We start from the raw sequence: 23,320 nt of genomic DNA, 5'->3' as shown, positions 1-23,320 counted from the left end.
GTTCTTTGACCGGTAATGCCATATACGGTTTGTCCATTGACCGGCATTGTGAAACACGGTTTGTCCATTAACCGGCAATGAAATACCCGGTTTTAATTATTTTTTCTTAAACCGGTACTCATGTACCCGGTTTTAATTAATTAAACATTTTCTCTTTCTTTCTTTTTCTTCTCCGGCGAGAGCCGCCAAATTCCGAAAATCTCAGAATGATCCCAAAATCATATATGTTGCACTAGAGACAGCGAGGAGCGATTTTTGTAAAAGGAGTATACCGATTTGGAGGCCGGAAACCACTGAGTCGCGATCAAGTTGTGGTCGGGCCAAAACTGAGTCAACCGAGTCTGGCCGAGATGAAGGTCCAGCGAGTCCCAGGAACCCCGGCGACCTCATCCGAGCAAGAGCCGCCGTGAAACGTAGTGGCTGGAATCCCAATTTGAAGTTTTTCAAAATTCTACCCGAAACCCAAAATTGAAATTAGAGACTAACGGAACAAAATTGGCGAAAACTAACCTTAGATTAATGATCCTTGTGTTGTTGCGCGTCGAACGGTACCCGAGTTGAGGCCGGAGGCCGCGGAATCGGCAGAACCACGACCGGCATAGAGAGAGGTCGGGGAAGGAAGAGAGAGAAAGAAATCCGGAGGAAGAAGACCGGTATTGGCATTACCGGTCTTAGCTTTGACCGGTGATCCCAAACCCGATTTTACTTAACTTTAATTATGGAGATTAACTTTTGGGACCGAGAATGAAATTTCCGGTCCGACTACAAATATTCACCATCTTATTCTTTTTCAATAAAATATTTACCTTATTTTTTAAAAAAATATATTTATAATTTTCTCCTACTCATCTCATTAATAAAAATACATGTTCATCAATTGGATCATGTTGGGGTAATCAATTCTCCCATTATATTTGTTTATAGAAAAAAAAGTCCAGTTATATTTTTCCATGTCAACAACTCAACGCATCTTTTTTCATCTTATTTAGACTTTTTTTGTCTCTCTCGCTCTACTCACGATCGGGGAGACTAATCACTCGTACTAATTATATTATTTGGATTTAATATTTATACAATTCAACATAAATGAGTCATGAAAGATTAATTTACATTAACTCTAATGGTTAAAGAGAGATCGATCGTACTAACTTAAAAAAACCAATAGTTTATATTGAATTCATATCGAGCTCGGAACTTTTAACATTTTAAATCAAATTCGCACACGTGTCAAGTCTCTTGTTAGGTCCAGGTGTTATCGTTATAATAATATAGTCGCTCGCTCGCTCATTTCTCTTCTCTTCAACACTGCCTGCCAGTCCCACTTTCTCTCAACCCGAATCTCTAATCCACTCCCGGATCTGATTTTGACCCGAATTTAATTACCAATTGATTCGAACTTTGGATGCACAGAGGAGCTTAATTCAATCTCATGGGAACGGAAAGTCCTAGCAATTTCACATACATGGGTCGGAATTTCAGCGACATCAAGGACGATTCTTCGTCGGCTTTCAGCGATTGCAATAGCGATATCTCCGGTGAATTCGCCACGACGTCGTCTCAGAGTCGGCGGCTTTTTCTCGCCTGCGCTTCTGAAAATTCTGACGAGCTTATACGGAACTTAGTTTCCGATCTGGAGTCATGTTCGATCGATGAACAGAAGCAGGCGGCTATGGAGCTTAGGCTTCTGGCGAAGAACAAATCGGAGAATCGGATAAAAATCGCGAAAGCCGGAGCGATTAAACCGTTGATTTCGATTATTCTATCGTCCGATCCACAGCTTCAAGAGTACGGGGTCACGGCGATTTTGAATTTATCGCTTTGCGACGAGAACAAAGAATTGATCACTATGAGTGGAGCGATCAAGCCGTTAGTTAGAGCCTTGAGATCAGGAACGCCGACGGCGAAAGAAAACGCTGCGTGTGCACTTTTGCGGTTATCGATGATCGAAGACAACAAAGTCGCGATCGGACGGTCAGGAGCGATTCCGTTGCTGGTGAATCTTCTAGAAATCGGGAATTTCCGCGGGAAAAAGGACGCGTCAACGGCGTTGTACTCTCTCTGTTCGGTGAAAGAGAACAAGATCAGAGCCGTCCAATCCGGGATCATGAAACCGTTGATTGAATCGATGGCCGATTTAGGATCGAACATGGTGGATAAATCGGCTTTCGTGATGAGCATCTTGGTATCGGTGCCGGAAGCTAAGACGTCGATGGTTGAAGAAGGTGGGATTCCGGTATTGGTGGAGATTGTAGAGGTTGGAACACAGAGGCAAAAGGAAATTGCTGTTTCGATCTTGTTACAGGTTTGTGAAGAGAGTATAGTCTATCGAACCATGGTGGCTCGAGAAGGTGCGATTCCTCCGCTCGTCGCTTTGTCTCAGTCCGGCACCAATCGCGCTAAACAAAAGGTAAAACCAACATATTCATCTTACACGTTTCCGAATCCGATAATTAATCTTTTTTTTTTTTAATTTTTATGGAAGTGCTCTAATCATCACTAATTATTAAAGTTCGGTAATTCCGGTCGAGATTTCTGGTCGGCGGCTGACATGGCAGTGCCTTTTTTGAAATTAAAAAGAAAATTCCATTTTTAGGTTTCATCAAAGGAGTGATCAGTGTTTTGCCACGTAATTGTAGTGAACTGTTAGATTAAAAATACAAATAATTTGAAATAAAAGGACAAAAAATCATTTATTGACTTACTAATGTCGGGCTAAAGATCTGTTTACTATTTTAATATCATTGCTAATTTGTGTACTTGATACTAATAGTCTAACTTATTTGTGATATTTTGTTGTAGTTGTATGGAGTATATTATACGAATGAAGTATCAAAAAATATTTGTTACTTAAAATAGTAATATTAGTGCTAAATATCTGCTATTCCATATTTTCCACTTAAAATCGATTTTCAATCTGATGGTAAACACTTTCGTAACTGTCTACAAAATCAGCTTTTACACCGCTTTAGAAAACTAATTAAATACGAAGTATGTATTTTGGACTAAATTATCTCTAAAGTGTTTTTTTTGGATATTTATTTTGTGAAAAAGAGGGAGTAATTTTTTTTACTTAATTCATTTTATTTCGGCTTTAATAGTAATGTACGAACCACGTACTTATATTGATATTTTAATCTCCAATTTAAAAATAATATTTTAAGTGAATTATTTAAGTAGGCAATGGGTTCAGAATTGTCGTTTTATGTAGCCAATTATATCACTAATGTAATCTCTAGTTATTAATTTAATCTCAATAATGTAATGTATACCAACTTAATCTCCATTTAATACTCTACTTTGATTGGTTTATAGTGTGATTTATTAACGTAATGCGATGGGATATTAATTAATTTGTCGTTTGTGTGTCGATCGAATTATTATAGGCAGAGGCATTGATCGAGCTTCTACGGCAACCAAGATCCGGCAACGGCGCTGCACGGACAGCACAAGTGTCAGTGTAGAATGTGTCTCTCTGTCACTTCAAATCATTACCAAACATAACCCACATGACATGTGACATGACCCCTCACATCATCATCATCTGTGTAATAATTATACAAAATCAAAAATACTCTTTTTTTTTTTTTTTTTTTTTACTTTTTTGAATTGTAAATATCCTGTTCCACCACAACAGGAGCGTGTAAAAATTTGGGTTTTATCTTCTTCTTTTGGGGTTTGCTCTTTGTGTATTATTTTTCTTTTCTTTTTTACTATCGGCCGGTGTTACTACTTCTATAATTTTGGGATCTCACGCTTCTTTTTTTGGGTTGATTTGTAACTCCAATTTCCTTTCCTTTTTGTTTTTTTGTTATATTAGTCACGCTTTTGTAGCATTTGAGTATAGTATTTGATCGGCTATTTTTGTTTGAAGCAATGTGGCATCAAAAGTCAGCTTTTTCTTGTCCTTAATAATTAGATCGTTGCTTATGTTACAAAACGGTGCATTAATACGATTCAAACGGATGTGGTTTACCAAATGTGGTATGACTAGACATGATTAATCCAATCAAGGCTCATAAATCATGAACTACAAAATATGGACAATCACTCGACACAGCTTATAACCGTTCTAAGAGGATGAGAGATATACATGGACAATGACTCGTTTATAACTGAGCCGAAATCAATCGACGGTTCATAAAATCAACATGACTCGTTGATAAAGGTTTTTTAGGTGTGGGAATGGATTGCTGCTGGTACTCTGTCATTTTCTTCATCACACGAGTCCATGTGGGACTTGTCTCTTTATGGAGCCTTAAAAGAGCGAGAGAGATTATATTTATTTTGAAGTCGAAATCGAATTTTCATCTATCGAACTTGAACCGCTGATTTTCCTTTAGTCTAACTAGTTGCCACTTGGTGCAATTAACTGAAGTTTCGGTTATACTAATTGACAGTTCCTATAATTTGGGGTCACTGTCTGGGTCCCGCCATCTTTGACCGCTTCACATCGTTTGTTTGCTGTCCATTCGTCACCATATCGATTTTTATTTTTCATTTAGGTGCATAATTTGATTGATCCTAAAAATTATTTAATTTTGGAAGTCACCTTTCCTACCTTCAAATTTAGACATTGTTTTCCCAATCAAATGTTGGAGTTTAGATGGGGTTTGACGCTTGAGAGATCTTTTCGAAGATTAAGCTAGCTAATTCAACACTTTCAAACTTATATCCATGAAATTATAAGTTACGCATAAAAAACATTTTCAAACTTGAGTATGTTATTAATTTGAAAGTTTATAATTTCATTAAACGTTTCTTAAAAATAAATGTATCAAAGTTTCAATATTTACTTTTCTCGTATTTCTACATTGAAGGGTGATTTAAAACATTCTCAACTGGATTATTTGTCTATAATATTATTATTTCTTTAATTATTGGAGCTTTTTTGTTCCAAGTCCGAAAAAAGAATGTAGTCGATTTGATCAAGTCTATGAGTTTTATCATGAAGAAAGGAGTATTTTATCTCTTGATGTTGACATTGCAACTGTTGTGGAAAGAAATAGGAAATCAAACGGTCACTACATATATATCTATTCATATACAATTATTTTATTTCCTTCTTTTTTCTCCCGCAATTGAGAGATAGGAATTATGTGGGTACACCATTTTTATATATGTTAATCTTAGAAGGTGAATACGTAAAACTTTTTTGGAAACACGAAATACGGTTTCACTAATTTCCCTAATTAATCACTTATATGTGGGTCCCACATTTGTCTTTATTTGTTTAATTTTTATCTGATAATATAACTTAGTCCTTCTAAAGTTTATAAAATTAAAGTTTGGTCCTTACAAAGTTTTTTCTAGTTTAGATTATATTGTTAGTAGATGATTATTTAATTTTGATAATTCTTTTTGTATATCATTATTTTTAGAAGACGATGATTCTTCTTCTATTATGTAATTAATATTATCTCTAATTAATTTCATACTCGGCCTACGAAATATTTGTTATTTTATTATTGTATTATCTATTCTAGGTACCGAACTAATTGGTGTTGTTTTTATTGTTCCTACTTTTGCTGTAACGCCAAATAAATCTTCTAAATAAATTTTATCTTTATCTTTAAATTGTATACTATGATGACTATTTGATAAGGCATATCCTATTTCATAAGTTATTGTGAATGGGTAGTCTTCTTTTGCCATTAAATTATTTCTATAAAATTTGTATGCTATTATTAATGATCTATCTAAATTTTCTGTACATAAAGGTATTCCTAGTTGTAGTGATACATTAAATTTTAATTTTGTATATGCTAGATTTCCATTTACTATTCCTATTATTCTATCTCGTGGATCTTGAATTCTATCATCACAAATTGCCAATCTTATTGGTGAATCTATTCCTTCCATGAATGTTGATTTTATTAAAATCTGAACAGTTGATATGTGAATATAACCTATTTTATTTATTTCTTCTTCTTTTATATTTAGCTTATCAATTTTTTCATTGATTTCTCTACCATTTATAATAGGTATACTTATTTTTCCAGTTGTAGTTGAAATTTCTATTGGATATTCAGCAGTTATTTTTCCGAAATAAAGTATATTTTTTCTATTAGGAGATTTCTTAATGACTTTTTTATATCTTGTCCTTCTTTTAGATTTAATTCTTCTTTTTTAATTTTTTTGATTATATTTTTGCTAACTAAGATGTCTCTTTTGAAGGTACATTTTTTTTCTTGTAGATCTAAGTAGTCTATAGTATTAATTGATGATGATGTCGAAGCTATTTCTTTTTCCATTTTTATCTATTGTAAAGTCTAAGTTGTTCTAGAATGATGCAATAAAGATCAATTTTATGAGATATTTCTAGACGCATATCATTTATTTCGATATTTTCTAGATCTAAATTTCTGATAATTATAAGATCATTATGACATTCGGCTATTTTATCTTCGCAATGATTTATTAGACTAATTAGATCTGGGCTATTTTTTCTTAAGTACATAAGATATATTCCTTGTGTTATATTTCCAATATAATTCATTATTTTCTTTGCTAGCTCTGATACCAAAATTTAGAACGCGGATTAGAATTTGAATAAAAAGAAATAATTTTTTATTAATAAGATAGGAATACAGATGCTTGATATAATTTAAATAGATTGGTCTGACCAATCTGTATTATTATCTTCTTCAGTATCATAGTAAATATTAGTTTCGTATAGATATTCTAATTGTATATCTATATGGGTTAATATGTCTAGATTTCTTCAATCTTTTTATATGAATTTGCTATTAACGATTTTAGATAGCTTTCTTTTTTGTTGCTATTTTTTTGCTAAATCCGAAGATAATATCCTCCTGAATATTATTTCTATTTCTCTAATTCTTCTTATATCTATTTTCTGACTATAATCAGAAATTGTTTCTTCTAATTGGATTATTTTTTTATTAGTTTCTTTTTGTAAAATAAATAATTTTGCAGTACTCGAACTTTCAATTAAAGATAAATCAAGTGTATTAGTTGGCGAATCCATACCTGAATCTTTCTGCTTTGTGAATGTTTTTGCTGGTGAGCTTCTTGGTTTCTTGATGATAGATTGCTTGATTTTTATGTATTTGGTATTATAATATTTTTGTTGATTTTTGCTTTGGTAAAACAGATTTCCTATAAACGGGAAATCAAAACGTTGGGTTTGTTATCAAACAAACAAAGGAGAATTTTATTTCACTCAATAAACTATGAGTTCTAAGTGAACCAGAGGGTACATATTTATACACATAATAAGTGGACTATATTCCACTTAATACTCTTAGATATTATATTATTGATATATTATTGATGCCCTTAAAGATTTACATCAGGGCTTACGTTTTATTGCAAGAAGACACAGATGTCTACATCTTGCTTTAACTAGTAGATGCAATTATTTCATCATCTTTATTGGATTCCTTTGGCTTTTCTTCTTTGTCTTCTTTCTCTTTGTTGTCTTCCATTATTATTGAGATAGAGTCTGTAGAGTTGTTGTCTTTATTGCTGTGTAGGAGAGTGCATATTATTTCTTTTGTCCTATAAGACAGGTATTGTAGTGGTCCAGAGAAATCCGAAAAATGGTCCTTCGAAAATTTGAACTGCTCTTAATCCTTCAGCACTTATTTCTTGATTATACTTTGAGTATATCAGAATATTCTCACTCCTGTAGTTAATAAAATACTTTTCATGAGTATCAATCTTTCCGGTGTTTCTTAGTATTCCGGCGAAATATTTGGCATTGAGTTCTTCAACCTCGTTCTCTGATAGTTTTCGTCCAGTTGATCCATCTCTTGGTGGATAATTTTTATTTGATATTCCAAGAACCATGACTGCATAACTTGGAACCATTATCTTTTCTTTGTTGAATACTGGAAAAAAACTATATATTTTTATAAATATTTCTCTATCTTTTCCTATTCGGGACATATAGTTTCTTATAGCATGAGCTGGTCCTAGAGGGAATTCTGAAAGTAGGTTAGTGCCCCTTAGATAGATAGTATCTATTAAGCCATGAATAAGAAATTTATATAGTGTTAGAGGGTTTGCATCAAGGAGAAATATTGCTTTTGGACTGGAATCTAGTTTGACTGTCGGGTAGAAGTGTTGGCTCATTTCTTTTTCTGAATAATGACTGAGCATTGAATAACACTCATTAAATGATGAAATTGATGGTTGTTTGGCTTTATGTTTTTCTTCTCTAGTGGGGATGTTAAGAATACTAGAGTTGGGAATTTTACCTATTGGGATCATTTTTCCTGAATGCGTGATCGAGGATGATGGTGTTGAGAGTAGTTTGGATTTGTAGTAGGGAGTTTCTGTTTGGATTTGTCGAATTTGGTATTCTTCATAGACTTTTTGAGCCTCTTCTCTGGTTGTGAATGACTTATGTTGAATATTGGATTGTCCAATAACAAAGGCAGAAATTTTGTGCAAATGATTGTAGACTCCTTTCATGGGTCCATTAAATATTCCATAGAATTTCGTTTGGGATGACTTTGTAGTGTCGTACTGTAATGTTGGGGGAATATTTGACGAGGCTGAATTAGATGAAGATCCAATTACTGTTGTTGATGTTGATAATGGTAATGGATCCACCATGTTTTTGCTGCATAGCTCTGATGGTTGGGTCTTTCCTCCTAGTTGAATTATGGCTGCTTCAAGTTGAGATATTTTCTTCTATCTTTCTGCTATTTCTTTCTGTTTTTCTTCAATTTCTTTTCTATTAATAGCTATCTATTCTGTCATTCCTTTGATTACTTCTTCCATTCTCTTGTTAGGGTGTCTGCGATGACGTTGTTTTCTGACTTTATGTATTTTATTATTGCTGGAAATTGTCGTAGCTCTAGCTGCCACCTGATTAGTCTTCCTTGATTGAAGTTGCTTCGGATTTTGTATTGAATGAATCCTGTAAGATATTTGCTATCAGTACGGAGTTCAAACTCTTTAGGAAGAGGTTCAATCCTCCATTTTCTCATTGTTTTAAGACAAGCAAATGTCTCTTTTTCATGTATAGGATATATTTGCTCAGTTTCTGAGAAAGTTCCTGATATGTATTTGCATAGTCTTTCGACTTGTATATTTTTTGACTTTTCAGTCTGTATATTGATTTTTGCTTTCATACAGCCAGCCCAAGTTTCTTGAGAGGCGTCTGTCTCTACAATCAGATAATCATCACTTTGCGGATTGTATAGTTTCGGAAGATATTTACAAGCATTTTTCAGCTTGTCTATAAGTATTGAATCATTATTACTCCAAGTCCATAGGACCTTTGTACTTAATTTCTTTTGTAATAATCTTCTTTCTTTGGCTAAGGACTTAAAAAATCCTTGATCTGAAATGTAATTTAAGGATCCTAAAAACCTTTGTAGCTGTTTTCTATCTTCTATTTTTGAAGGAAAACTATTTAATTTTTTTATAACGTTATCTTGTAATTTTAATTCTCCATTTCCTGATATAGTGAATCCTAAATAATCTATTTCATTTCTAGCTATTATTGCTTTCTTTTTACTCAGAATTAAACCTTTTTCTTTGATTCTTTCTAAGACTAGTTTTAATTTCTTATAATGATCTTCTAACGAATTATTTGTATAGATTAATATATCATCTATATATACTAAGCAGAATTCTTCTAATCCTTTCAAATTTTTATCCATAAATCTTTGATAGATTCCTGGTGCTTGTTTTAATCCAAATGGTAATACGGTCCATTGGTAATGTTTATGAGGAGGACATGTAAAAGCTGTTAATGGTTTGGTGTTATCATGTAACCTTAATTGCCAAAATCCTGATTTAGCGTCTAAAGTACTAAACCAATGACTTCCTCTAATCTTTTGAAGTATATAATCTTTTCTAGGTAATTTATAAGCATCTCCTATTATTGCTTCATTCATTTTTGTATAATTAATTACCATTCTTCTTTTTTCTCATTTTATTTCATTATGATTTTCTACATAAAATGCGGGTGCAGCATGCCTATTAGTTGATTCTTCTAATATTCTTTTTTCTAGAAGTTCAGCACATTTTTTTTGTAAATTCTTCTACATCAATTTTTAAATATGAGATTTTATTTTCTACATTTACTTCTTGATTAGGATCTCTTAATTTCATTTCTATTAGTTTCTGATTATTTTTTTTATTTTGATCTAGTGGATTATCACTACATACATCTTCTAATAGATTTTCTACTTCTTTTTGTAATTCTATAGTATACCTAACCTTTCATTTATAATTTTAAGTTTTTGAGTAATTTATAATTTATTTAACCTTACTAATATTGGTATTTTTATAATTGTGCTTTTCTGATTTTTGTAAGATGGTGCAGTTAGCTCTATATGATGCAAGTATTGACAAAATGGCTGATATAATTTTAGAAAATTGTTTCCTATTATTATAGGTAATCCGGATTCTTGTTGATATATCGATGGTACTATAAATATATAAATTCTTATTTTCATTTTATTAAAAAATGATGCTTTCCATATAAGATGTTTGCTACCATCTGCTATTGATATAACTAATGGTTTTTGTAGTTTATTCCATTGAAATGGAATTTTTGTTGAAGTAAAACACAAAGTTGCTCCTGTATCTATATATGCATCATAAGACTTTTCTTTATATTTTATTTCTATGAATGTACAATTAGGATTAGGTTTATTCATTTGAAGATGAATAATCTTCTTCCGAATCATAAGGTTGACTACTATCAGATACTAATTCATATATTTCTTCTATTTCAGAATCTGAATCTTCTATTGGTTCTAGATGATTTTCTATTGCTATATTTAATATTTTTAATTTTTCTTTATTTTCAGTTTTCTTTTTATTAGGACATTTATTTGCATAATGACCTTCTTCATTACATAGCCAGCATCTACATGTTTTCTTATTTTCAGGGCAATATTTTTCTTTTTTATATGGTAATCTTCTTTTGAAAAACTTTCTTTTTCGAAAGTTATTTTTCTTATAGTTGTATTTTCTATATTTATTTCTCGGAAATTTCCTCCATCTATATTTCTTTATGATTTTTCTTTTTTCTTTGTTACATCCATAATTACCGGGTATTCTAGGATTATTTTTACAACATAGTTGTCCGATAGGGTGTTTAAGTTGGTTTTTTATAGATCGTTGTAAACATTGTTCAACTATATAATTTTGAGTTATTTCTATAGCTCCTCCTAATGTATGAGCTATTCTATTATTTGATACTTCTGCCATATATATATATCTTTTATAGTTTTACTTAGTGGCCATGGTAATTTATTTAAATATGGTTCTTTGTGTGCTTCTCTAGATTCTGCAGGTAATTTATAATAGTATTTTTGAAATTCACATGTATAAGATTCTAGATCACACATATTGCAAATTTGTATATTATTAAGATGCCATAAAGCTTTTTCTGCTTCAGCGGCTTCAGACGCTTTTTTCTTATCTACATCATCTTTTCCTAGGAATTCTCTATTTATGGTATCTACTAATGTGAAAAAAACTTCTGAGTTTGTTGTTTTTTCTCTTAGTAAAATATCTATTTGTGCTTGTGGTAAAGTTTATAAATAGTTTTTCATGGATCCTGTTACTTTGTAAGTAACAAAAGTCCAAATTAGATTAGGATTAAAATCTTGAAATATTTTTTCTAGTTGAATTAATAATCCTGTATTATTTATCCAAAGAGTTAAAGCTTCTTCTTTATTCTGAATACAGTCTAGATTTAGAATATCTATATTAGTTTTAATTGATGGTGTATATTCATCACGAAATTTTTTTCATTTGTCATTTTGTTTAGTATAACCTTTTTCATTCATATAATCATTATGATAAAATTATCTTCTTCTTTTATGACCTGAAGTTGATTCTGGAATTTCTTCTAGTTTCATTCTAAACGGTAAATCATCTTCTGATTCATATCCATATACTACTTCTTCTTTATCATCATCTATGTTATAATTTTTATGCTCATAAGTTTCTTTTTCTTCTTCAATAATTTTTAGTTGAGATAAAAGTTGCCTAACTTCTGATATTTGGTCGGATATATTTTCTTGTTCCTTTATACAATTCTACGAGGTAATTCTAGAGTAATTATTCTTTTAGGTTTTGTAATAATAATTTCATGTTGGATATTTGGGTATTGAATTATAGATTTTCCTTTTTCTGAATTTAATTTTTCAAATTTGTATAATTCTTCGTTTAATTTTTCTATTATATCTCTCTCTTCCTGAAAAATTTTTTCATTCTGATTTTCTAATAGATCTTTAATATTTTTAAGATAATTTTTTGAATCATTAATTTCTTGATATATGTCTTTTGATTTATGTTGATTTATATATTCATTTATTATAGAAAACGATTCTTCAATAGTTTTTTTGTTTTCTATAATCATATTTTCTAGATTATTTAGTTTTTCATTTAATTCATTTTTAATATCTTTTAAATCTTCTTTTATTTTTACTATGTCAGATGTTATTCCCATCATGTAGTTTCTAATTGTACTTTTAAAGTTTCTAAAATTCTCAAATATTTTTTCTCCTTTTTTAATATTTGTTTAGTATATTCATATTGATTTATAAGATAACCGGCGTAATGTATTGTTTTCATTTCATGATGCGCTCTTATTAATTCTTGAAAATGTTGTATATTGTCTTCATAAATTTCTATCATGCCTTTAGCTATTAGTATTTTTTGTCTTAAATCGATTAGTTGGTCACGTAAAACAGTATTCATAATAAAATGACTATTTTGTTATTTCAAAACTTGAAAGTACTTTTGTGAATAGGTAAAACAATGTTTTTAATTAATGACATATTTTTAATTAATGGCTTCTCTTTTCGTGAATATAATTTACGGGAAGAGTACATTTGTTTACGGACATGAAAAAACATCATATTTTATCTACGTTTTATGGTTTAATGGTACATTTATAATTTACTCGGAATTATGTACCTGCCTATTTTAGCAGCCGCAATTGATGAATTATTATGTGTTACTCCACAATCAATACATCTCTTATTGTCTTGAGGGAAAAAAAAAAGCCCTAATATCTTTTATATCTATTCCAAATCTCCTAAGAAAATACAACCCTATTTTTTTATCTTTTTTTTATGTTTTTTATTTACATCTTCGTTGACGATTTTTTTGTCATTTACTAGTATTTTATATTGAAATTGTCAATATAAATATTACTCCCTTTATCTCAAAATAGATACAAATTTTTTAATGCAAATTGTATGTAAAAATTTGTATCTATTTTGGGACGGAGGTAGTATATTTTTCTATATATTTACACACTTGCATCACAATAACACAATAACTTCAAAGATTTCATTGACATTTTTCTTTTCTGTTTTTATGCTTCGATTACGCCTCTAGATTAAATTAGACACAAAAAACTCGACTAATCGAACCAAACATAATGATAACCACTTAAACTACATGTGAAGCTTTAATTAAGCATTAAAAAAAACTAATATTGAAATGTAGGGTGGGGAGAAACCAACACACCGACTAAAACTATTCACTTGAATCTTTCGTGAAGGATCGCACATGAATTTAAATGGAAAAAGAAATTTAAGAGAAATGATTATAATTCCCTGGAGTGTTGCTAGTGTTTCGGAAGGTTCTGAGTCGGGACCCTCCAAATCATCGGGATTCTGGATACCATTTCTCTTTTCTCGTTAGGTAGCTCGACGAGTCCAACGACCACGAGATCGTCATCCGCGCCTAAATGGTGCTTTCTCGAGGTCCTCAGCAGTCAGCTCTTTCTTTTCGACAGTGTGAGCATCGACTGAGGTATCCTCGCCGACGGCATCCTCTTCAAGATCAATAGGGTCCTGCTTGATGAGGAGGATCCTCACCGCCTCTTTGAGCAACATATTCTTGGCCATGTCAATGTTTTTTGCAAAAGCAGACAGAGACTTTGCAATAAAAAGATTTGTGAACTAGCAAAGAGTAAAGATACAGTAACTTTTGATACAATTCCCCACGGTCCCCGTTAACGTTTTGTCAAGAAAACGTACGAATTAATTGAGATGGTCGGTGACCGGAACGGATTGTTGTATAAACTGAGATCTCCTACACAAGCTATCGGCAACTTCTACAGTTCTACTGCAAGAAAAGTATAAACAGGAAGCAAATACCTAGATCTATGAGACTAGATTCAACCAAAAGCAAACTCGTGATAGTTTCCAATTTTGTTTTTGATTTGATGCTAAATACTTGATGAAATTGGTTTCCTTACGAGGTTTTGGGGTTTTCAGAATCCTAATACTAATTTAGTTGAAGGAAATTCGTGTTTACCTAAACCAATGCAACGATAAATGAAAAACAAGGCTTTTTCAGAAACTATAAAAATAAACTTTAATGGAATCTGCAAAAATGCTTCTATTGATCCAAGAAATGTTTTTGCAGCTAAAAGTGTTAATAAACTTTATATAGAGTATCCAATAAGACTTAGTGCTGAGATGGAACAAGATATCACAACCTGATTTACAATTTTAATCCGGAAAAGTAAAACGGAATTTGAAAAACCAGAAATGCAAAAATGAGAAAAAGCGAAACAGCTTTTTTGCAAAATCACTCTGTCAAAGCCAAAAGCTAAAAGTGCCTGGTTTACTTGCTCTTCAATCATCATATTCCTTTTGATTCACTTTTCTGGTAAATTTGTGAATGGTTAAATTGCAGCACTCACAAACTTCATCTTCAATATGCTGTGATCAAATATGCTCAAAACAGTTGACTTTGCAATTGACTTTTGATTCTGACATAGAAATGAGAATGGCTTCTTTCAGAAAGCTTCATTACACAAATACAAACATAAATGCAGAAGGAACTTTTTCTTTTCTTTGACTGGAAACAAAATGATCATCTGGTTTTTCTTGAAAGTAAAACTGATATAGGCCTCTTCAATGGAAAAACTCATTTCCATAGTCTGTAATCATCCATACACCTTCATAACATATTTATATAGCATAATGTGATTTAACCGAATCGAAAAATACATTAAAAGAGAACTGCAGCAAGTTTCCCCAATTCTCAGGTAGCATTTTCCATTTCCAGCAAACCCTGGAGACATTTTATTCTCTAGTTGATATTAGGTAAATTTGAATTAACCAATCGATTGGTAGCATCAATTTTAAGATAAATGGACCTTTTAATCGATCAATTTCATCAAGAAATGCAGAAATTAGAAAATACCTAGAAATGTAGAAAACGGACTGATAAACCCTAGCGCGAATTAGGGACTTTTTATTGAGGATATTGCAGTCTAATTAAAGACCATGGATGGATAGGTACCGTACATATGATCATATTCAGCTATCTTCGGTGCTCCACCGATTCTGTTGCCGGCGTCAGGAAAAATGGATTCTTCATTAACGGGAAAAGTGGGCTCAGCTTCAACGAGAAAAACGGATTCATTCCCAACGAGGTCCTTATGATTTGTTTCAGGTACAAAAAAATCCTTCAACTCTTCATGATGTGCAGTTTCATCCTTTTCTGCAGAAACTTCACTATTCTCACCGGCAAACCCTGAATCGATCCTGGTCGTGCTTCCACCACATTGTTTCGGTCTGGTCTGATTTAGGTTCATCAGAAATACTTAAGGAATATTTTAGAAGCAAAATTACCCCAAATTGTGGCTTGTAGCTTGAGCTTCTTCTTTTTTCTTCATTTCTCTTAATCACGTTTCTCTTCTTTCTTCCACCATTGTTGCTTGGTTTGAATTTAGAGCTCAGTAGACACTCAAAAAATGTCTTGGTATGCAGGCTTCACGAAACAATCCAATTCAACACGGATGAGATCTCTCTTTACTTAACCTCTTTCAAGCTCGGGAATCTTTTATTCCTGTTATGATGGTAGAATGACTGATTCCTTCTTTCCGTTAGCTCAATCCGCTTTATAATGACTTCAGTTGGTGCTAAATGCTAATTGCTTAGAAAGTGAAAGCGACCAGACTATACGCTGGTCCTTCGTTAATTCTTGAGCCGATCTTACAATTTTCAGATAACAAGGAATTCAAGACTTTTGCCAAAGTACTCTCCGCTTTCCTCAATCAGTCAATCTTCTCACGAAGGAATTTTAAGAGCTCTCGCGTAGCGGTTTTCTTTTCAACTTTCAAGGGATAAGATTTAAAGGAAAGTTTATGCGTTACTACGGAGTAGAAAATAAAAAGAAAGTCAGAGTAATTTGTTTGTCTAAGTCATCCATCGCAAAAGCTATACATGCTTCCTAGTCTGATTAGAGCCCAGTCAGCGGACTAAGGTATAAAGCTTTTCTAACCGTACATGAATTAAGCTGCCTATAATCCACAGAAAAGGTTTATTTTTAAAAAATTTGAAGTGTAATTTAAAAAAACTATGAAAATACATGGCAAATGACTAAATTACAGTACAATGCTAATCACTATCTCAGGTGGCTTTGCTATTTAGACCTCCCTTTTTCTTTTGTTTTTGTTTTTCTGTTTTTAAATAAGAGGTTTCGAGCAATATCATAAACTATCATAGTTCCTCGAAATCTTTAATGTGTTAAAAAGACATAATAATACATACAGTTTACAAGGTTTACGGAGGCTAGCTATATATTACATGGACAATTTGTTAGAATATTAATCTCTGTATAAATTTTACTCGTCCATTATGCCAACATCTGGCAACCGATTTCTCTACATCGCAGCCTGTTCCATTTGATAGAGTGACTTGTGGCTAATCTGAATAGAAAGATTCTGTGGAGGAGGAACTTTTGCTGAGCTTTTCACAAGGGGCATCAACCGATTCGATATTAACTTGATGGTTGGTATTTAATGGATGTCTTGAGCAAATCAATAACGTTCTCTCCACCCGTTTTGGATTGTCGTCACAAAGGGATGCAGTAATTTCTTCTGGACCAATTGGTTTCATAACATTTCCAGGTGCTTGAAATACTCATTTGAGTATTTTCTGAAACATGATGTAAGTTAGTTTTCACAATTATTACTAAATTTCAAACAACTATCATATAGAAATTTCACAATACATAATGTCCGATCACCATAACCAAGAAACTAATTACTATAAAAACTTCTATACGCGATCTATTTCACCATCTAGCTTTAAATTAGTCATGATTGTGTAGATGGGGCATATGTGAGGATAATCTTTGATGCTTTTGTGCTCAGCATGAGGAAACTGTATATATATATATATATATATCACATAACCTTTAAACATTAACACATGTTGATGCATATACAATGTAAAAATATATTGAAAAGGTTGGTGGTCAATCTAATTTTGACCAAATTTTTTTGTAGAATCCACTCGTTGTTTTGTCCAAAACATTACTAGAATATGTTCTCAGTATCCTACACTAGCCTCTACAACATTATTTTTTTTAGGAACATCTAAGTTTCTTCCAGATACCCTTCCAGCCTCTTTCTTTTCTTCCTCTTCGTCCATTATACTATTTCCTTAACATGCTATCAAGATGTACTCGCACAAATCACCTGCAAAAAAATATCAGAATGAATGAAAGCAATCCTAAGTCTAAACATACACTACAGGAAAAATGTTATAATTGGGAAATCGTTTAGAACAGAGAAATAAAAATTCGACACAAGTGATGAGACAATGTGACGTGGAAGGAGCAGTTACGTATGTCAAGACGGAGCTGTAAAGCCAGGCTGTGCTCTGTCACTTGCTGTAACAAACTTGAGCTAGCAAGCATCAGAGCATAAGGAGTCGAACCATTGTCAAGGATATATTGGCACTGAGAAATGTAATCAGTGTTGACTGGAAGCATTTTAGAGTGTTCTCAGCGTGAGCTCTTTCAGCTGAATCCTGCGAGTTATACAGTCTCTCGCACAATGCCTCTAACTGCATGCGCCAAACTCTCCATTATTGAATCTGTCTGCAAAAGCAATGATCATCCACATTATTATTGATGTGGGAATTTGGATACCTCCATTTCAAATAAATTTGTACACACGCCTATACTTATCTTAGGGTACAGGTGAGGTTAGTGATGTTTGGGAGTTCTCTTTCCTTCTAGAACGATAGCTAAAAAGACGGAGAGTTTCAGGGGATTGGATGAATGAAATATACACATGGAGAGTGACCAGAAAATGGAAAAGGAAATTGTAGCCATCGTAAAATCAAGGCAACTAACTTAATTCTTTGTTGACAATAATGTCAACGTCACCGATCCTCGTACGTTATCATTTCAACTTAGCAGTAGCCCACTGAAAAAACACGAGAGTTACAGATTGGGGAGGAATGAGAGTTTGAGCAATATCTGAGCGAGCGATAAAAAGTGAGGATGTGAAGTGCAGGATTCAGATGCTGGGACGGGGTACGATACTAGATAGCAGCTTTCTCGGCCACTGTAGATCTGAAGGTATATACCAATATGGTTGAAGTTACGAAAGACAAATTTATTTTCAGAGAGTTGTGGGTGGGTATTGATTGGGGCACATATATGCGTACAGGAAGAGTGAAAGAGATTGACCAGCACTTGAGGAAAAAATATTAAAATCTAGATCTACGTACGATTATGAGGATGAGATGTATATCAAAAAAACAAACAAAAAGTAAATAAGTGACATTCTAGAGAGAAAAAGATTTTATTTTTCTGATAAATCATTGATCCGATTAAAAATTTTTAATCATCATCAATGGACTTAACCGAAGTCCCTCGCCATCGGCATTTTTCTTCTGCAGCCGGCATTCTCACAATCTTAAATATGATTGTTGCCCTAATTTCTATCGGTTAATATATACTACTAGAGAAAAAGTACACATTGGAGTCTTTAAATAATAGAATATCAAATTATACTTGCCCCAAAAAATAAATATCTCACCATATGACTGGTACACGTGGCAAAACTTTTGCTAATGTCAGTGATATATATATATATATATATGCTACATTGTGACGTACGATAGAACGTCTTCCCAAAGATTATCTCGTATGGACCGAGCGGCACAAGCCCAAATTACATGACAAGCCAACAAATCGTAAATGCGGAAAAGTCAATTGATTGATTTTCAATCAATCATAATTCAAAACTCAATTGGAAATTTGTTTTGGACCTCATCCGAACCCATTTTAGACCATAGGATGAGCCACTTAGGTTTTTGCTTATCTTCTCATTTATCCGATTTTTGTCGAGTCTCCTCGGTCCTCAATCAGTTAGTCTTCTCATAGTTGTAGGCTGACAAAATTTTGTAATACAACAAGGAATTTTAATAGCTCTGCTGCCTGCTGCTGGCAGAATCTTTGATGTCCTAATTAAGTCATTACTCCTTGGAAAAAGAAAAACAAGTATAGTAATTAGTTTGTCTAAGCCATAGATTCGAGAAGCTACAAGCTTCTTTGATGACGATTCGGGTCGAGAAAAGGCGATTCCCGATCAAAATCAAATGGAGAAACACAAACCCGAAAGTTTCACTCGCGAGCAGAGAAATAGGGTTACTTTGAAACGACAATAATGAGCTTGATACTGGTTAGAATTGAGCAAAATAAAATGGAAAATCATAGCTCAGGATTCCTACTTTCCAACGGAATTGGAATCACTCAATTCTAAGTTGTAACAAAACGGGAAACAGCCGACGAAAATCAGTAGGTCGCTGTGGATCCGGCCAGAACGGATGATGCGTCTTCAATTATCAAAGAAATTGAACAAACTCTTGATTATTTTCGGTGAATAATCAAACCCAGGCGAATTTTAAGTTCTCCCTGAAAACTAGAAGCTTAAGGCTTACTTTCTTTCTCAATTCACGTCTGTTTTATTTCTTTCCATTCAATAGTTTAAATAGGAAATACAATGAAAAAGGAAAAGACAATAAACAGAAAAGGAAAAGCAAAGAGCCACATCTGCTCATGTCCTTTCCTATACACGGTAAATTAAAAGGGAAATAAAAGACCACTATCCTAATACATAATTTAGCCAAATTAAAAGAATTGCAATTAAAACGGTTTGCTAGAAAGTAGCATGAATGTAACTGGATTCTGACAGAAATCGTCAGTCAACTTGCAATGTTCATACCGGGTGCTATAGTGATTGGAAATGGGTCAAAACAGTACTCAAATTGAAGCTCATGATGTCTTATTTATAATGGTACCAAGAACGCATTTTTTCAATGAGTAAGGATCGAGAAATCTATGTTGGAAATTGGATGGGCGAAACTGTAACGGCCCGTATGAGTGTTAAATGTAGGATTTGAATTACAAAGCCTCCTTATTTAGACTCCTTTCGTACTCTGTCAAATGGAGAAAATGCCCAACTTTCAGAAGTGATAAAATGGTCCTCAAATCCTCGTTTTGGCCTAAAAGATCCAAAATGCAAAAGCTTGGCCTTATTCTTGACGAGATACTTCAAATGTGATGTATCCTCCATGTTGACGAGATTAATCGAATGAAAGATGGATGGTCCTCCATCATACTCCCCCTCTAAGAATTATTCAACATTCTCGGAAACAAAACCAACAATGTCCAGGCAATGATCTTTCAACTCCAGAACTCGAGAGGATGAAGAACGGTGGAAACTGGTTCTCGGCAGAAACTTATTGTCGACTTGAAAGCTCTCTTTAGGATGCAATCACATTCTGATTATCAGCACCACATTCCAAGAAAACACCCTTATAAATACCACGATCAAAAACGTTGAGGAAACTAGCATCAATACGAGGCAAACAATTCTCTTCCACAATTGTCGACTTCGGGTAGGAAATACAGCCAGCTTGTAACGAGGATTCTTAACAACTTTGTGAACCAAAATGTATGAAATTGGTACTCAAATCGAAGCTCTCTAAGTCTTCTTTCGTTCGAGCTAAAGAAAACATTTTTCTTATGGATGGTTTAGGAGGAATCGATGATGCAAGAAAGGTTGTCAGAACTGCTCGTCCAGGGGAATCTGTTCGGACTTCACGAACTATGCCAGGATCATAGGCAATAACAAAGCTAGCAATTGGCACATACTTATTGAGTGTAAAGCCCATAACAAGTAGCCGATCATAATGCACACGATTGTTTTCCACATCATGAGCTAAGTGCACAAAACTTTCATCTCCAAACGTCTCAACATAATTCCCACTAAAGTTTCCTCTAACAAGTAAATTTGCTCCCATATCAAAATCAACGTGACAATGATCATCAACCATATCAACAACGAATTAATCATTCTCAATCTCCTAAACATAAGTCTCACGCTCAATATATTTTTCAGCAACTTTAATAAGGGGATTATGATATACCTCAACGGGAGCAATGTTTTCTTCCTTGCACTTCTCCTTCTCATCGAGAACAAGAGGATCGTCAATGGGCTTGGTTACTTTTCTCACCAATGTCTTTGGTTAGAATCTCCTTCTTCTTCCATATGATTCTCCTCCAATTCAATAGGCTCAAAGGCTGGTAATTCTTGCATGATAATTTCCTTTGAAAAGCTAGGCCAAATTTTCACCTCCTCTGATTTATAGGGCACCAATTCATACACAATTTTTCCACGAGTAATGATATAGGAATTTGCTCTACCACAATGTAAGGCATCATTTTCAAGTATCCATCGGTGACCAAGAAGCAAGGGACATATAGACATGGGCACAACATGACACCAAACTTGATCATTGAACGGTGGAACATCAAACGAAATCAAAACCCTTTTCGTGACAACAAATTCATGCTTAGAATCCAACCACACAAGTTTATACGGCTTAGACAGATCTCAGTTTGGAGATTCAATTTCTCAATCACAGTATAGGAAACTAAGTTTTCACATGCTTCATCATCCAGAAAGAATTCGTAGACTTTACCTTATATGGCGCACTTTGATCAAAAAACTTTGTTGCGCTGCGATTCGGTGTTGCACGATTCTGCCATGGCCAAGGTTCGAAGGTGACACTCCCAAGAATGTGGCTTGATGCTCTGATACCAGCTAATGACGATTTGGGTCAAGAAAAAGCGATTCCCGATCAAAATCGAATGGAGAAACACAAACACGAAAGTTTCACTCGCGGGCAGAGAAATAGGGTTACTTTGAAACGACAATAACATTTTGAACAGGATGGTAATCGTGTAATCTCAATTGAAGAATTGACACGAGTATGTTGAATTCCTGCTTTTGGAAAACAATCACTCAGCTCCTCTTTATTTGCATTGCATCTTTCTCTGATATATGACATTTCTCCATATATATGGATGCAGTAACTTAATGCCGGTCCATCAGCATATTCAATCCTAAAAGACATAATCAAGTAACCAATAATTACATAAACTTTCTATACACAATCAAATTTCACCATGTATCCAATATCCATAAGTAAATTGTACATGTAATTTTAATAAACATTGTTTTGTTGGTTGGCTTGCTATTCAAAATCATCTATTAGTAACTGTTGAGTCCTAACTTGTATAGATGGGGCATATGCGAGTTCTCTAGTTTTGTTGGAAATTGGAATACAGTTATGAGTAAAAGCATTATCTGGAGGAGATACCTTTTATTCGGAGAGGAGGAAATAACTAGTTTTTTCAATCTAGGAAAGTCCATGTTGGCAAGAGTAAGAAGAAAACAACAGTGCGGTTTAGTTTTTTATGGATTAAGAATATTTTTTTAATGGAAATGTTCTTAGAGTCATTCAGAGGATTACATAGACTACTTTAGGTACTAATAGTCATATCTTAAAGTAATAGTGATCTTAATTTGTACAACCTTTATCTCAAAATACATGATGTTTTGATTATTGTAATATGTGTAATTTAAGAGAGCTGGATAGTATAATTGTACTGTTGACTGAGTTCTAAAGTGCAGTGCAATAAAACATTTTGAAGTGTTCTATGGTTTTTTAACCTCTTGGGATAAAAATAAAAATAAACTATTAACAAGACTAAAGTTATTCTAACATCTGACATAGAACACGTTCTATCATTATGAAGCATACACAGAAAAGAACACGAGAGTGGCAGATGAAGGAGAAATGAGAGTTTGAGCAATGCGAGAGATAGAGAATGTGGAGGGGAAGTCCAGGTTTCAAAAGCCCAGAGTCGGCCGGGGAGATCGAGATTTACCACCACTTTAGGAAAAATCCTGTCAACTTGTTCTGACTAGGATAATAAGCTCATAGGCTTGGTGATGGTTCAAAAAAAAATTTGAAATAAACATAGATCTGCATATCTAACATGTTACATGCGTATTAAAACAATCAACACAAAAACAAATAATGTTCTTAAAAAAATAAAAAACTTACATTTTTTTGATAAATCGTTGATCTCATATATGTAATTATTGACAAATGGCGTGATCGATGTCCATTGCCATTGGCGCTTTCCCCCTTCTCCCCTGCGGCGGGCATTCTTGATTTCTTAAATATGATGCATACCC

At 33.3% G+C, this 23,320-nt stretch overlaps 1 protein-coding gene across 1 annotated transcript; it reads left to right on the top strand.

Moving 5' to 3' along the window:
* Nucleotides 1-1,429: 1,429 nt before the first annotated feature.
* LOC139881888 (U-box domain-containing protein 4-like) lies at nucleotides 1,430-3,461 on the top strand. The gene is made up of 2 exons (XM_071866286.1): nucleotides 1,430-2,407; nucleotides 3,384-3,461. Exons 1-2 carry the CDS (start codon nucleotides 1,430-1,432, stop codon nucleotides 3,459-3,461), a joined length of 1,056 nt encoding a protein of 351 aa, XP_071722387.1.
* Nucleotides 3,462-23,320: the final 19,859 nt, after the last annotated feature.

The sequence above is a fragment of the Rutidosis leptorrhynchoides genome, unplaced genomic scaffold (assembly GCF_046630445.1).
Source record: "Rutidosis leptorrhynchoides isolate AG116_Rl617_1_P2 unplaced genomic scaffold, CSIRO_AGI_Rlap_v1 contig206, whole genome shotgun sequence".
NCBI classification, from domain to species: Eukaryota; Viridiplantae; Streptophyta; class Magnoliopsida; order Asterales; family Asteraceae; genus Rutidosis; species Rutidosis leptorrhynchoides.
The sequence above is the reverse complement of the archived record's forward strand: the minus strand, read 5'-3'. Positions and strand labels throughout refer to the sequence as shown.